The sequence below is a fragment of the Pygocentrus nattereri genome, chromosome 18, assembly GCF_015220715.1.
Source record: "Pygocentrus nattereri isolate fPygNat1 chromosome 18, fPygNat1.pri, whole genome shotgun sequence".
Taxonomy (NCBI): Eukaryota; Metazoa; Chordata; class Actinopteri; order Characiformes; family Serrasalmidae; genus Pygocentrus; species Pygocentrus nattereri.
Window position 1 is genome coordinate 3,495,555 of NC_051228.1, and position 14,525 is coordinate 3,510,079.

The 14,525-nt window shown below is 41.6% G+C and overlaps 2 protein-coding genes across 38 annotated transcripts in view; both read right to left on the minus strand.

Annotated features, from left to right (window-relative positions):
* LOC108437803 (protocadherin alpha-C2-like) overlaps positions 1 to 14,525 on the minus strand; it is a 334,331-nt gene that overhangs the window by 63,832 nt on the left and 255,974 nt on the right. For 2 of the 37 annotated variants that reach the window (XM_037547176.1, XM_037547146.1), the window contains exon 1: positions 6,665 to 9,226. The exons of 33 other annotated variants lie outside the window; for them this stretch is intronic. In XM_037547176.1, the coding sequence (XP_037403073.1) occupies positions 6,665 to 9,091 (2,427 nt within the window). In that variant the 5' untranslated portion in view covers positions 9,092 to 9,226. Of the gene's footprint in view, positions 1 to 2,391; positions 4,978 to 6,664; positions 9,227 to 14,525 lie in introns of those variants that run through there. 2 more of the 37 variants (XM_017715163.2, XM_037547181.1) reach the window with 2 other exon arrangements.
* LOC119265978 (protocadherin beta-16-like) overlaps positions 1 to 14,525 on the minus strand; it is a 30,757-nt gene that overhangs the window by 4,889 nt on the left and 11,343 nt on the right. The gene's annotated exons all lie outside the window — the stretch shown is intronic.

The window sequence follows — 14,525 nt, forward strand, 5'->3', positions numbered from 1 at the left end:
AAATAAATAAATAACCAAACAAATAAATAAAAAGCAAGATGTAGCATGTTATAAGTGCTGTGTGTGCAGTAATACCACATTTGTTTGACTGGAACGCAGAACTGTGCTTTGGAGATGCAGCAACTGGGTGGATTTATTTGTTTATAATTATGCACTAGCAACCAGAAAAGCAACAATTCTGGGGCACCAGGCTGCACACTTGGGTGTGAAAGTAAATAAATCAATTAATAAATAAAAGCCTTCAAAGCTCCGTGTTACTTTCTATCAGTCCATGTTGCCTCAGCCCCCTTAAGAAAAGGCGTAAAAATTAAAAACATTAAACGCTGATTAAATTTTCTTCAGATTATCTGATTATTTATGCTCCTTATAATAGACATAAGGTTATAGACACTACAGAAATAAACAGAATACTGATGACATGCTGCTCTGATTATAGTGTTTCAATCAGGATTTAGTTCAACCCACACGCAAATATCAGCCTGCAGCTTGCCTGCCCAACTGTAAACACATCTCTCAGCTGTGAACAGAGCCGGAAACTGAGCTCTCTTTGTGTTTATAGAAAAGGATATACATTTGGAAAAAGCAAGACCCGCATTATGCACTGATCTCGATGCAACATCCCCAGAGTAATGGTCGCAGTGTGTCTTTAAGAGAGAACTGAAACATGTTACCATGGAAACCAAAAGAACTGGCACAGCAGCTGCTCTCAGATACACCAGTGTTATAATCCAAGAAACAGTAAAGCTATTGATGCCACTGTAGCATGAGCCAAAATAACAACAGATAAACAAAATCAGATTTAGCCCATACTAATAACCGTTCAACAGCTTTATAACACGTATCATTGCAAATGAGTAGCACACAAATGCAAAACCAGACATAAAAAAAGACTGCTATGTTAGCTATTCCATGCAATTAAGACTCAGTGAGATGGATTTAGTGCTTTAAATGGCCTGAAACACAAACATGATGCGGTCTGGTCTCACAGAAGCCTCGCTGCTGTAATGCCACTCCCAATTCCCCAAAGAGCTTGGCAGCCAAAAACATATCATTAAACATGTAGAAAATGAATTCAGAGATAATACAGTGCGGCATTGGTTGTTTTATCACTGACATGGCTCTTTCAGTAGTGATGTGAAAGGCATTCTATCCTAAAAGCGGACAAAAGAGCTCTGTCTGAGGGGCGTGTTCATCACTGCACGACAGAGATGCTGCTTAATAATGACTGAAAAAGAGACTGAACTAATCACACAAGATACTATTTTGTACGTGTTGCCTATTTGCTCTATTCTTTCTAATGAAAGTTGTATAACGAAATCATGTAAAACACAGTTTATGAGGAAAATCTATGGAAGGGATAAAGAAAGCTGGTCCTGCAGCAGACCAAGGCAGAGTATTAGAGCAGTGCATGTGTGTAAGGGATAGGAAGGGGGTGGGGGCATGTGCTTTGAGTGAAAACTGGGTCAGTGTGCTGTGATGTGTTTGAGCGAGAAGGCTATCATAGGCAAACAAGGAGGATGATACAAAAGGGAACCCTGCTCATGCACATGATGAAAATGTATAGCTCTTTTATACATAATACTGATTATTATATATGCATAACTAAACTAATAGACCATTAGTCAAGATATGCAGCTTATTATGAACAGTGATTGAACAGCAGAACCAGCAAAATAGGACCATTTGCATGGATATACACCAATCGGACATAACATTATGACCTTGTTTCTGTGCTCATGGTCAATTTTATCAGCTCCACTTACTGTATAGGTGCACTGTGTAGTTCTACCACAACAGATAGTAGTCCATCTGTTTCTCTGATACTTTGTTCCCACTGATGAAGGACTAGAGGATGATTAACACAAACTGTGCAGCAGCAGATGAACTGTCGTCTCTGACTTTACATCTACAAGGTGGACCGACAAGGTAGGAGTGTCTAATAGAGTGGACAGTGAGTTGACACAGTGTTTAAAAACTCCAGCAGCACTGCTGTGTCTGATCCTCTCAGACCAGAGCAACACACACTAACACACCACCACCATGTCAGTGTTAGTGCAGTGCTGAGAATGACCCATCACCCAAATAGTACCTGCTCTATGAGGGTCCATGAAGGTCCTGACCACTGAAGAACAGGATAAAAGGGGCTAAAAGTAGAGAAACAGATGGACTACAGTCTGTAACTGTAGAACTACAAAGTGGGGTTGATAAAATGGACAATGAGCATAGAAACAAAGAGATGGTCATAATCTTATGCCTGATCAATTAATTTAGATTTCTGATATTAGATACCTTGCTCAGTAAGAGGCAGCATGATAAACCTTTCGAAAATGAATTAATAAAGGGACGGTATGTCTGTGGCAGCAGATTCTGATAGGCTCCTTTATGCCTCACCTCTGAAAGTAGCTCAGGATCCTCCTGCTCCCTTTTTTCTCTCTGCACGGTCCCCATGCGGCTCATGCTGCCCAACGTGCTCTGGCTATATGGCCTGACGAACTTTATGTCACTCAACCGCGAGTCAGTGGTTCCGCACACCTCATAATTATATACATGCTGCAAAGTGCCATCAGCATATCCTGGTGGGTAATAAGGAATCACTGGAAGGTTTGCAGCCGACTTGTAGAACAATCTTTTCTGCCTCCACTTATAGATTTTCACTGAAATGATAGCAATGACTGAGAAAATGAAGAGGACAGAAACCGCAGCAAGAGCCAAGACTAGGTAAAAAGTCATATTGTCATTGTAATTCTTGTCATAAGTGAAGTCTGTAAACTCTGACAGCACTTCAGGGAAACTGTCCGCTACAGCTACATTGATGTTCACCACAGCTGAGCGAGACGGCTGTCCGTTATCCTCCACAACAACAGTGAGCTTCTGTTTCACTGCATCTTTATCAGTGACCTGGCGCACAGTCCGTATCTCTCCATTCTGTGGGCCCACTTCAAACAGCGCCCTGTCTGTGGCTTTCTGGAGTTTGTAGGAGAGCCAGGCATTCTGTCCAGAGTCCACATCAACAGCCACCACTTTGGTCACCAGATAGCCAACATCTGCTGAACGAGGCACAATCTCACCCACCACAGAGCCACCAGTCTGTACTGGGTACAGAACCTGAGGAGCGTTGTCGTTCTGGTCTTGAATAAATATGTTCAGTGTTGCATTGCTGGACATTGGAGGTGAGCCTCCGTCTTGAGCTCTAACTTGAATTTTGAATGATTTTAATTGCTCATAATCGAAAGATTTTACTGCATAAATTACTCCACTGTCTGCATTTATGGAGATGTGTGATGCTATAGGTGCCCCATTCAAATGTCCATCAATAAGAAAATAAGATACCCTTGCATTCGGTCCCCAATCAGCATCATCTGCTTTAACAGTGAGGATAGACATGGTTGCAGGGTTATTCTCCATGACATAAGCATTATAGCTTTCCTGCTCAAACTGAGGCGCATGGTCATTCACATCTGATATCTTTATGGACAGGAGCTCCTTGCTCGAAAGAGGTGGGTTTCCAGCATCTACTGCAGTTACAGTTATGTTGTAGCCTGTGGTCTGTTCTCTGTCCAGTGCTGAATCTGTCACGAGGTTGTAATAATTGATTAATGATGATACAATTTTGAATGGAGAGTTAAGATCAATAGAGCATGAGACTGTACCGTGGTCGCCAGAGTCAAGGTCTTGGACGTTTATCATGGCTATGACTGTACCCGGCGCTGCGTCTTCAGATACAACACTGGAGAAGGACATGATGGTTATTTTCGGAGCGTTATCGTTTAAATCAATGACGTCAATCATTATTTCGCTCGTGTCCGTCAGCCCTCCGTGATCTTTAGCCTTGACTTTGATGGTAAACTGCTTGTGTTTTTCGTAATCTATATCACCTATGACTTTTATCTCACCCGAATCTTTATCAATAGAAAATAAGGCTTTTGCTGCTGAAGTCGCGTGCTCAAAATAATACTCTATACTGTGACTGGATTCATCAGCATCTGTCGCGCTAACGGTCGTCACGAGCGTACCTATCACTGCGTTTTCAGGAACAAATGCTTTATAAGAGGATTGGCTAAATATAGGAGCATTATCGTTGGCATCAAGCACCACAATATTGATTTTAACAGTGGCAGATCTTTGGGGTTTTCCACCATCAAACGCAGTCAACGTCAAATGATGGTGCGCATTCTTTTCTCTATCCAGCGCAGATTGGAGGACCATCTCGACATGTTTTGTGCCATCGGCAGCATTTTTAATATTCAGATTAAAGCGGTCAATGGGATGCAGAGTGTATTTCTGCAATGCATTTAGACCCACGTCTGGATCTATCGCGCTCTCTAAAGGAAAACGAGCACCAGGTACAGCCAGCTCGCTGATTTCCAGCTCTATCTCGCCCCTCGGAAATGAAGGACTATTGTCATTTATATCGAGAATGTCCACTGTAACGCGATAGAGCTCCATCGGGTTATCTAGAATCACCTCAAAACTGAGACTGCATGCAGATATCTCCCCGCACAATTGCTCCCTATCTATCCTTTCCTTCACAACCAGCTGTCCTTTCTCCCTGTCCAGCCCCACGTACTCACTGCCGCCCGCGGTGAACACACGAGCTTTCCCTGCTATCAGCCTCCTCGGTTCGAGTCCAAGGTCCGCTGCAATATTTCCAACTAAAGACCCCACAGACATTTCTTCAGGTATGGAATATCGAATTTGCCCGGATACTAGACCAGTAAGCAACGCCAGGACAAACGCTCTCCACAGCAGCCAGCCTTTTTCTCCCGTCTCCATTTTCAGCGGTGAAATAGTCCAACAAAGGCGAGGGTGTGATATTCCAGAAGAAATGCTGGTAAGATGCTCTCTGAACTCTTAGACCAAGGAATTCTTCATACTGATGGTATTAAAACGTATGAAAACAAAGACTGACGATTGAGATTTCCATGAAACATGACAAAATAACACAATGTGCGGAGAGACTGAATGTATCGCGTTGCTTTATGCTGAAGGCAGGGTCGAAGGAAATAAAAGGGGTAATAATACATGCGATGAACAGCGGCATCTAGAGGTCAGATAAAGTATTGCACTGAAGAGTCAAACGAGACTAAGACATTGAAACATAAATCATTAGAAATAAACTAAAAAAAGAACAATTGAAGTCCAAGTCCATAAGTTGTTGACACACACACACGTGTGTATATATATATATATATATATATATATATATATATATATATATATATATATATATATGAAGGCATGTGCAGTACTTATTAAAGTCAGTATATATTTTATATTTTCATGCCACTTTTTATGCCACTTTTACCACGTTTCTGCATAATTAAGTTGCTGAATGTAAACAAACTCATTTAAAGTGGACTAAAATCAATTAGTTTATAGATGAGAAACTTGCTGATGGACATTTCTTTACAATGGTGGTGATAGGAACCAGGGGTTGCTACGTCTACAATGCAAATACAGCTATTTTATTCACTATTCAAAGACAAAAGTGAACTTACACGTGTCTTATGAGTTTTATATGGAAAAAGAGTCAAGCTGCCATGTCCACAAGTCTCACCTCTCACCACAAGTTAGCTCAGAGTCCTCCCGTGCCTGGTTTTCTCTCTGCATGGTGCCCATGTAACTCATTCTCATCAGTGAATTTTAGATATATGGCCTGACAAACTTCATGTCACTCACATGAGAGTCAGTGCATCCACACTTCTTAATTATATACATGCTGTGCAGTGTCATCAGTATATCCTGGTGGGTAAGGAACCACTGGAAGGTTTGCTGCAGACTTATAGAACAATTTTTTCTGCTTCCATCTGTATAGTTTTACAGAAATGATTGAGGAAATGAGGAGGGTAAAAACTTTAGCAAGATTCAAAATGAAATACAATATTTGATTGGAATCATATCATTCATGGTAATGAGGGTCTGGCAGCACTTCAGGGAAACTGTCTGCTACAGCTACATTAAATGTTTACATTAATTACAGCTGTTCATTATATTATTTTACCTGTTTATGTTTACAACAACATATATTCAAAAACAAATCTTCTGTTTTCATGACCTGATCACGATTTGAAAAACACTTCACATAAGTTTTGAGACTCTTCCTTTAGGACAACATTAAAAACAGACGTAACAGGAAAACAGAAGGAGCTGTCCAACGATTCTTGTGCTGAAATGAGGCGATGTGGTTTGTTTGGTGGGGATCTAATGAGGGTAATTTAAATTTAAGGCACAAAGAATGTGATAAAGCTAGAAATCAATGTTTCAGGAGACATTAATCTATATGATTTCATGATTTCAGTATGTTCACAAAAATAAAATAATTAAAACTAATGAAATTGGAAACAGTGAAGACTACACACAGAATAAAGGATGGTTGTTTAGAATTCTTTAGTAAAGGCAAGGGTTCTATTTCTAACCAGAAGTTGTAAATAGAGCAATTTCATCATGCAAAGGCTTTTGTATAATGAAATAATTATTCCGATTGATGTGTTCAAGCTACTGACACAGCAAGGCAAGTAATAAAAGTGATTCCATCACGAGACTGAGTGTAGACGACAAATAACCAGACTTTGCTTATGAAATATGCAAAGCTTCAATTATTAAGATGCCAAGAAATAACTCCTAAAATAAACAGAAAAAAGCACACTTCTGAGAGAGGCCTTACCAACTCTGGAGATTCCTGATCATCGAGGAATTCCTTCTCCTTCATTGCGCGCTGCAGAGTCTCTGAGAAACTCTGGTCCACCACTAAAACACTCTGACCACCAAGTGTAGAATATTTACAATCACTTTTCCTCGAGTTGGTCGTCATACAGATGTCATAATTGTACATGTGTGGCAGAGTTCCAGTAACTCCTGTGTCTGCGTAACCAGGTGGATAGTACGGAATAACTGGGAGACTGGACTGGTAGAAAATACGAGACTGTCTCCATCTGTAGATCTTCACTGATATTATAACTACTACAGTAGTGATGAAGAGGAAAGAAACAGCAGCCAGAGCTAAAACTAAGTAAAAAGTCAGGTTATCGTTGTATTCTTTGCTGTGCGTAAAGTCCGAGAACTCCGAGACCACTTCAGGGAAACTGTCCGCTACAGCTACATTGATGTTCACTACAGCTGAGCGAGACGGCTGTCCGTTATCCTCCACAACAACAGTGAGCTTCTGTTTCACTGCATCTTTATCAGTGACCTGGCGCACAGTCCGTATCTCTCCATTCTGCGGGCCCACTTCAAACAGCGCCCTGTCTGTGGCTTTCTGGAGTTTGTAGGAGAGCCAGGCATTCTGTCCAGAGTCCACATCAACAGCCACCACTTTGGTGACCAGGTAGCCAACATCTGCTGAACGAGGCACAATCTCAGCCACCACAGAGCCACCAGTCTGTACTGGGTACAGAACCTGAGGAGCGTTGTCGTTCTGGTCTTGGATTTTGATCCTCACTGTCACGTTACTACTGAGTGGAGGGGAGCCTCCATCCTGCGCTTTTACGCGGAAATGGAAGTCCTTTAACTGCTCGTAGTCGAAAGAGCGCACGGCACTAATGACTCCACTATCAGCACTGACTGACACATATGATGATACAGGAACCCCATTAACAGCGCTGTCATCTAAAATGTAAGATACGCGCGCATTCTGTTTCGAGTCTGCGTCACTGGCCTTCACTGTGAAGACAGAGAGACCTGGTGTGTTGTTCTCGAGCACAAAGGCCTCATAGCTCCTTCTCTCAAAGACAGGAGCGTTATCATTCACATCTGAAATGAGTAAACGGAGAGAAGCGCTGCTGGAGAGTGAGGGAACTCCCTCATCAGAGCACAGCACAGTGATGTTGTACTCAGACTCTCTCTCCCTGTCCAGTTCCTGCTCTGTGCGCAGACTAAAGAAGTTGTTGGATGGTGAAGTGATAGCAAAAGGAATATTATCACTGATCGTGCAGTGAATTTGACCATTGGTCCCTGAATCTGGGTCATTCACATTCATCATAGCAACAACAGTCCCAGGTTTAGACATCTCAGATATAGAGCTGGTGATAGAGAGGATGTTGATTGATGGCATGTTGTCATTAACATCTAAAACATCGAGAATAATCTTACATGAGTCAGTAAGTCCTCCTTGGTCTTTTGCTTGCACTTCAAGCTGATATAGGCTTGATTTTTCAAAATCAATTTGACCGTTTAAGATGACATCTCCACTATATTGATCCACAATAAATAAATCTGACAAACTATCCACAGTTTTTGACATGTAATAAGATATGTGACCGTTGGAGCCCTCATCTGCGTCAGTTGCACTTACAGTGGTCAGTTTGGTGCCTTTAGCTGCATTTTCAGATAATGTGGCTTTATACACTTTGCTCGTAAACACAGGAGCGTTATCATTAACGTCGAGAACAGTAATGTGGATTTTCACTGATCCAGACAGCACCGGCTCACCTCCATCAGTCGCTGTCAGTAATAAAGTGAATCTCTCTTGTTTTTCTCTGTCAAGAGGCTTTTGTAAAACCATTTCTACGCTCTTATCTCCGTCTGTCTGACCCTGTAGTTCTAAAACAAAATGATCTGTTGGTTTCAGTGAGTAGCTCTGAAGCCCATTCGTACCCACGTCCACATCTATTGCTCTCTCTAATGTAAATCTGGCTCCGGTTACTGCTGACTCGCTAATCTCAAACCTGATTTCCTCTGTCTGGAAAAACGGAGCGTTATCGTTTATATCCGTGATTTCAACCGTAATAGAATATAATTCCATCGGGTTCTCCAGAATCATCTGCAGATGTAAAGCGCAGGGAGTCGTTTTAGCACAAAGAGACTCGCGATCTATTTTTTCCTTGATGAGAAGCGCCCCCCTCTCTTTATTCAGCTCGATGTACTCCGTGCTGTCCACCGTAAAGATGCGCGCTTTCCCAGATTTCAGTCTTTTTAATTCCAATCCCAAATCCTGAGCTATGTTTCCAACTATGGATCCTTTTGGCATTTCCTCCGGAATGGAGTAACTGACCTGGCCGAGCGCGGAGTGAGAAGAAAGGACGACGAAGAACAATACCGGGCGCCATAACCCTGAACACGTCATTCTCTCGGCGGTACAGAAGAAGATGCTCATTAAGGTCCTCGTCGAATGATAAATCCTTCACAATACGTCCGGCGAGAATTTTAAGAGGCGTCTTTGGAAAAAAAGGTGACCTAACGCTCGACCAACACTTCATCAGTGAATAACATGCGGCACGAGAGCCTTTCTTTCTTTCTCCTCTGAGACTGTGGGTGGATCTCGCGCAAATACGCGTAGACACGACGTTCCGTTGACAAACAGCGGCGCTAAGAGTCGAAACTAAGAATTACAAACCGACTGAATTTAAGACGTTATAATGAATGAAGGTCTTTTATCAAATCATAGTAATGATTTAGATGCTCTACACATCTCTAAAACACTACAAAGGGACCCTTTAATGTGTGACCCACATTAAATAAATAAATAAATAAATAAATAAATCTGGAATGTCTTTTTATTCTAGACTTAAATATTTACATCACCACACTTCTGCAAAGAAATCGTTTTTTTTCCTGACATGACCAGATTATTTATATATATATAAACACACTAATTATGAGATGCTTTCTTCAGGGTAACGGAAAACACTGACGTAAGAGCGTTGAAAAAAGAAGGAGCTGTCCAACGACTGTTGTGCTGAAATGAGGCGATTTGGTTTGTTTGAAAGGAAATTTCCAACATGCATTTAAATTTAAGTCAAATAGTTTTTCCTACAGCTACAAACTCATTTTTTCAGCATAATCTGACCCGTAGGATTTCTACACGTTCACAAATGTAATTAAAACACAAATTAAATAGAAAACAATCCATTTTAAACACTCATAATGATGGGTCTTCAGTGTTGTGTAAAAACAATTGTTCTATTTTTAATCATGAGTTCTACATAGAACCATTTGATCCTCTTTATTCTATGATGAAATAGATCTTGGCATTGATGGAGAGTGTGTTAAATATGTTTCTGCTATTGTTACAATATCAAGCCTTTCCCCCAAAAAAGGTCTAACACAGAACCATATCTACCCCTTTCTCCATCACTTCGCCGAACCATTTAAAAAACAGCGAACCATTTAAACACGAAATGGACCGATTAAGAAATCATCGTTCTAATGAGAAAAAAAAAGTACCTTTACTGAAGAACCGTTGGGGGGGGGGGGGGGGGGGGGGGGCTTTTGAGTGTAAAGGGGCTAAACGAGTAAATAAGGTGAGAAATAAATACATGAGTAAAAAAAAAAACAAATAAATGAAATAATAAAGAAAGATTTGTCACTCTATGATATATCTATGTATTTTTTTACGTAGCACAGGCCTCAGTTGCAAAGACAGTATCTCTGTCCCTGAAATGATGACGACTACGTGACGTACAGGATATTTTTAGACTCCTCCTCCATAAAACAGACACAGAGAGATTAAATAGCTTGTAAAGTGTAACTGTTACGCAGTGACAGAAACCCAGATGCTTGCGGATGAGAGATGAGATGGTTTAATAGTAAACCAGGCAGCCAAAGCCAAAATGGACAAAACTCGAAAGAGCAGTCAGAGTTCAGGCCAAATGTCAAAACACAAGTCAAAACAATCAGCAGAAGCACCAAAAAGGGAAAGGCGAAAGACGTCATCAAAACATAAAGCAAAAAGGTCAAAAACACGGTCAAACAAATAACCACACAGAGAGAACGCGCGCACTGACTGTTTCTAAAGCCCGGGCTTTTGTACTCTGGGCTATAACGACACACACGGGATGACAGTTAAAATTCGGGAGACTGTCAGAGCTGATAGGAGCGCAAAGTGGAGTCCAGAGTCATATGATCTCCCAGCGCATTCTGGGAGTTGCAGTTCGAATCCGATTGAGGAGTCAAATGCGTGGCAGTAGCAAAGATAGATAGATAGATAGATAGATAGATAGATAGATAGATAGATAGATAGATAGATAGATAGATAGATAATCAATCAGTGGTTCCGCTAAGAAATCTAGCCTAGGCAACCATCAACGACAGTTTAATTATCTTCTCCGCAAAGCTTTAATTTGTAAAACGCCAATAATTCAATCATACAAATAACAAGCAAAACCACTTTCTCATAAAACTCTTACCAACTCTGGAGATTCCTGATCATCGAGGAATTCCTTCTCCTTCATTGCGCGCTGCAGAGTCTCTGAGAAACTCGGGTCCACCACTAAAACACTCTGACCACCAAGTGTAGAATATTTACAGTCACTTTTCCTCGAGTTGGTCGTCATACAGACGTCATAATTGTACATGTGCGGCAGAGTTCCAGTAACTCCTGTGTCTGCGTAACCGGGTGGATAGTACGGAATAACTGGGAGACTGGACTGATAGAAAATACGAGACTGTCTCCATCTGTAGATCTTCACTGATATTATAACTACTACAGTAGTGATGAGCAGGAAAGAAACAGCAGCCAGAGCTAAAACTAAGTAAAAAGTCAGGTTATCGTTGTATTCTTTGCTGAGCGTAAAGTCCGAGAACTCCGAGACCACTTCAGGGAAACTGTCCGCTACAGCTACATTGATGTTCACTACAGCTGAGCGAGACGGCTGTCCGTTATCCTCCACAACAACAGTGAGCTTCTGTTTCACTGCATCTTTATCAGTGACCTGGCGCACAGTCCGTATCTCTCCATTCTGCGGGCCCACTTCAAACAGCGCCCTGTCTGTGGCTTTCTGGAGTTTGTAGGAGAGCCAGGCATTCTGTCCAGAGTCCACATCAACAGCCACCACTTTGGTGACCAGATAGCCAACATCTGCTGAACGAGGCACAATCTCAGCCACCACAGAGCCACCAGTCTGTACTGGGTACAGCACCTGAGGAGCGTTGTCGTTCTGGTCTTGGATTTTGATCCTCACTGTCACGTTACTACTGAGTGGAGGGGAGCCTCCATCCTGCGCTTTTACGCGGAAATGGAAGTCCTTTAACTGCTCGTAGTCGAAAGAGCGCACGGCACTGATGACTCCACTATCAGCACTTACTGACACATATGACGATACAGGAACCCCATTAACAGCGCTGTCATCTAAAATGTAAGAAACGCGCGCATTCTGTTTCGAGTCTGCGTCACTGGCCTTCACTGTGAAGACAGAGAGACCTGGTGTGTTGTTCTCGAGCACAAAGGCCTCGTAGCTCCTTCTCTCAAAGACAGGAGCGTTATCATTCACATCTGATATGAGTAAACGGAGAGAAGCGCTGCTGGAGAGTGAGGGAACTCCCTCATCAGAGCACAGCACAGTGATGTTGTACTCAGACTCTCTCTCCCTGTCCAGTTCCTGCTCTGTGCGCAGACTGAAGAAGTTGTTGGATGGTGAAGTGATAGCGAAGGGGATATTTTCACTGATAGTACAATAAACCTTACCATTCATGCCTGAATCTGGATCGTTTACTTTTATCATGGCCACAACTGTGCCAGGCTTAGACTCCTCAGATATGGAGTTAGACTTCGAGATAATGTTAATAGACGGTGTGTTATCATTCACATCTAAAACATCAACAATCAACTTACATGTGTCAGAAAGTCCTCCTTGGTCTTTTGCTTGAATCTCAAGCTGATAATTGTTCGATTTTTCAAAATCAACTTGGCCATTTAAGAGGACTTCTCCACTGTATTGGTCCACAATAAATACATCTGATAAACTATCGACAGTTTTTGACATAATGTACGTAATGCGACCGTTGGAGCCTTCATCTGCATCAGAGGCGCTCACAGTCGTTAGTTTGGTGCCTTTAGCTGCGTTTTCAGATAATGTCGCTTTATATACATTTTGAGTAAAGACAGGAGCGTTATCATTAACGTCTAGAACAGTAATGTGGATTTTCACTGATCCAGACAGCACCGGCTCACCTCCATCAGTCGCTGTCAGTAATAAAGTGAATCTCTCTTGTTTTTCTCTGTCAAGAGGTTTTTGTAAAACCATTTGAACTCTCTTATCTCCGTCTGTCTGACCCTGTAGTTCTAAAACAAAGTGATCTGTTGGTTTCAGTGAGTAGCTCTGAAGCCCATTCGTACCAACGTCCACATCTATTGCTCTCTCTAATGTAAATCTGGCTCCGGTTACTGCTGACTCGCTAATCTCAAACCTGATTTCCTCTGTCTGGAAAAACGGAGCGTTATCGTTTATATCCGTGATTTCAACCGTAATAGAATATAATTCCATCGGGTTCTCCAGGATTATTTGAAAATGCAGCGCGCAGGGGGTCGTTTTAGCACAAAGAGACTCGCGATCTATTTTTTCCTTGATGAGAAGCGCCCCCCTCTCTTTATTCAGCTCGATGTACTCCGTGCTGTCCTCCGTAAAGATGCGCGCTTTCCCAGATTTCAGTCTTTTAATTTCCAATCCCAAATCCTGAGCTATGTTTCCAACTATGGATCCTTTTGGCATTTCCTCCGGAATGGAGTAACTGACCTGGCCGAGCGCGGAGTGAGAAGAAAGGACGACGAAGAACAAAACCGGGCGCCACATCACTGCAATGGCGATGTTCGAATCTGCGGAGAAGATGTCCAAAACAATAACATCCAGTCCAGACTTTCAACCCTTTCACTCGCCAATCATCGAATAGAGATCCGTATTCGACTGATATCAAAACAATCCACGAAAATATTCCTCTCAGAAGACGGAGACTCTCATAACGCGACTGGAAAGCTTGATCGTGTCTGATTATTCAGGCTGCTGTGGGCGAGTCTAAGGCGGACACATACAGAGGGAGCCTAACGTTGATAAACAGCGTCGCTTTGAGTCAGAATTAGGAATTACAAAACTTCCACTGCCGTATATTAGAAAAGAAATACGAAACAATGACTTCATGAATAAAATTTGTGTATCTTTACAGTTTAGAATGAAAATCTAACTAAGCAAATAAATAACTAACTATATCAATCAATCAATCAATCAATCGTCCGACATATCTCAATTCCACATGTCGAATTAATTTTGAATTAAACACAGGAAACCGTTCTAGTTCAGATTTTGCCAAGAAATGACAGGAAAACACAAACACGTATCAATTAAAATGATATAGATGGAAAATATGAACTATTTCCTGAGAACCTGAACAAGGTATGAATGCATATATTTCATATAACTGATTTCTTTTTCCAAACGGTTTAGTTCTGTGCCAAACTGATAGTGCAGGGAAACGAAGAACCGCCTTCAGCGCTGTAACTGCCTCCGCCACTTAGTAAAGTATTGACAAACCCATATAATTTTGACGTTATTATCAACAAAAGATTCTTTTGTTAAGACAACACAGCAAACGCACTTTTAAGTTAACAGACAGTCGGGTGATCATATTCATCAAATAGTCATTTCAGAGATTTGCGCAGTTTTTAAACCTTTTTTAATACTAGGTGCCGATCTGAGGTTTAAAATGTATTGCAGAAAGCCCTTTGCAACTTTGGAGAACCTCCTTCAACTAGAAGATTTCCATGTCGTTGTCATGCTCCAAAATATTATCTGCAAAAATCAGGTCGCCCAGCATAATAT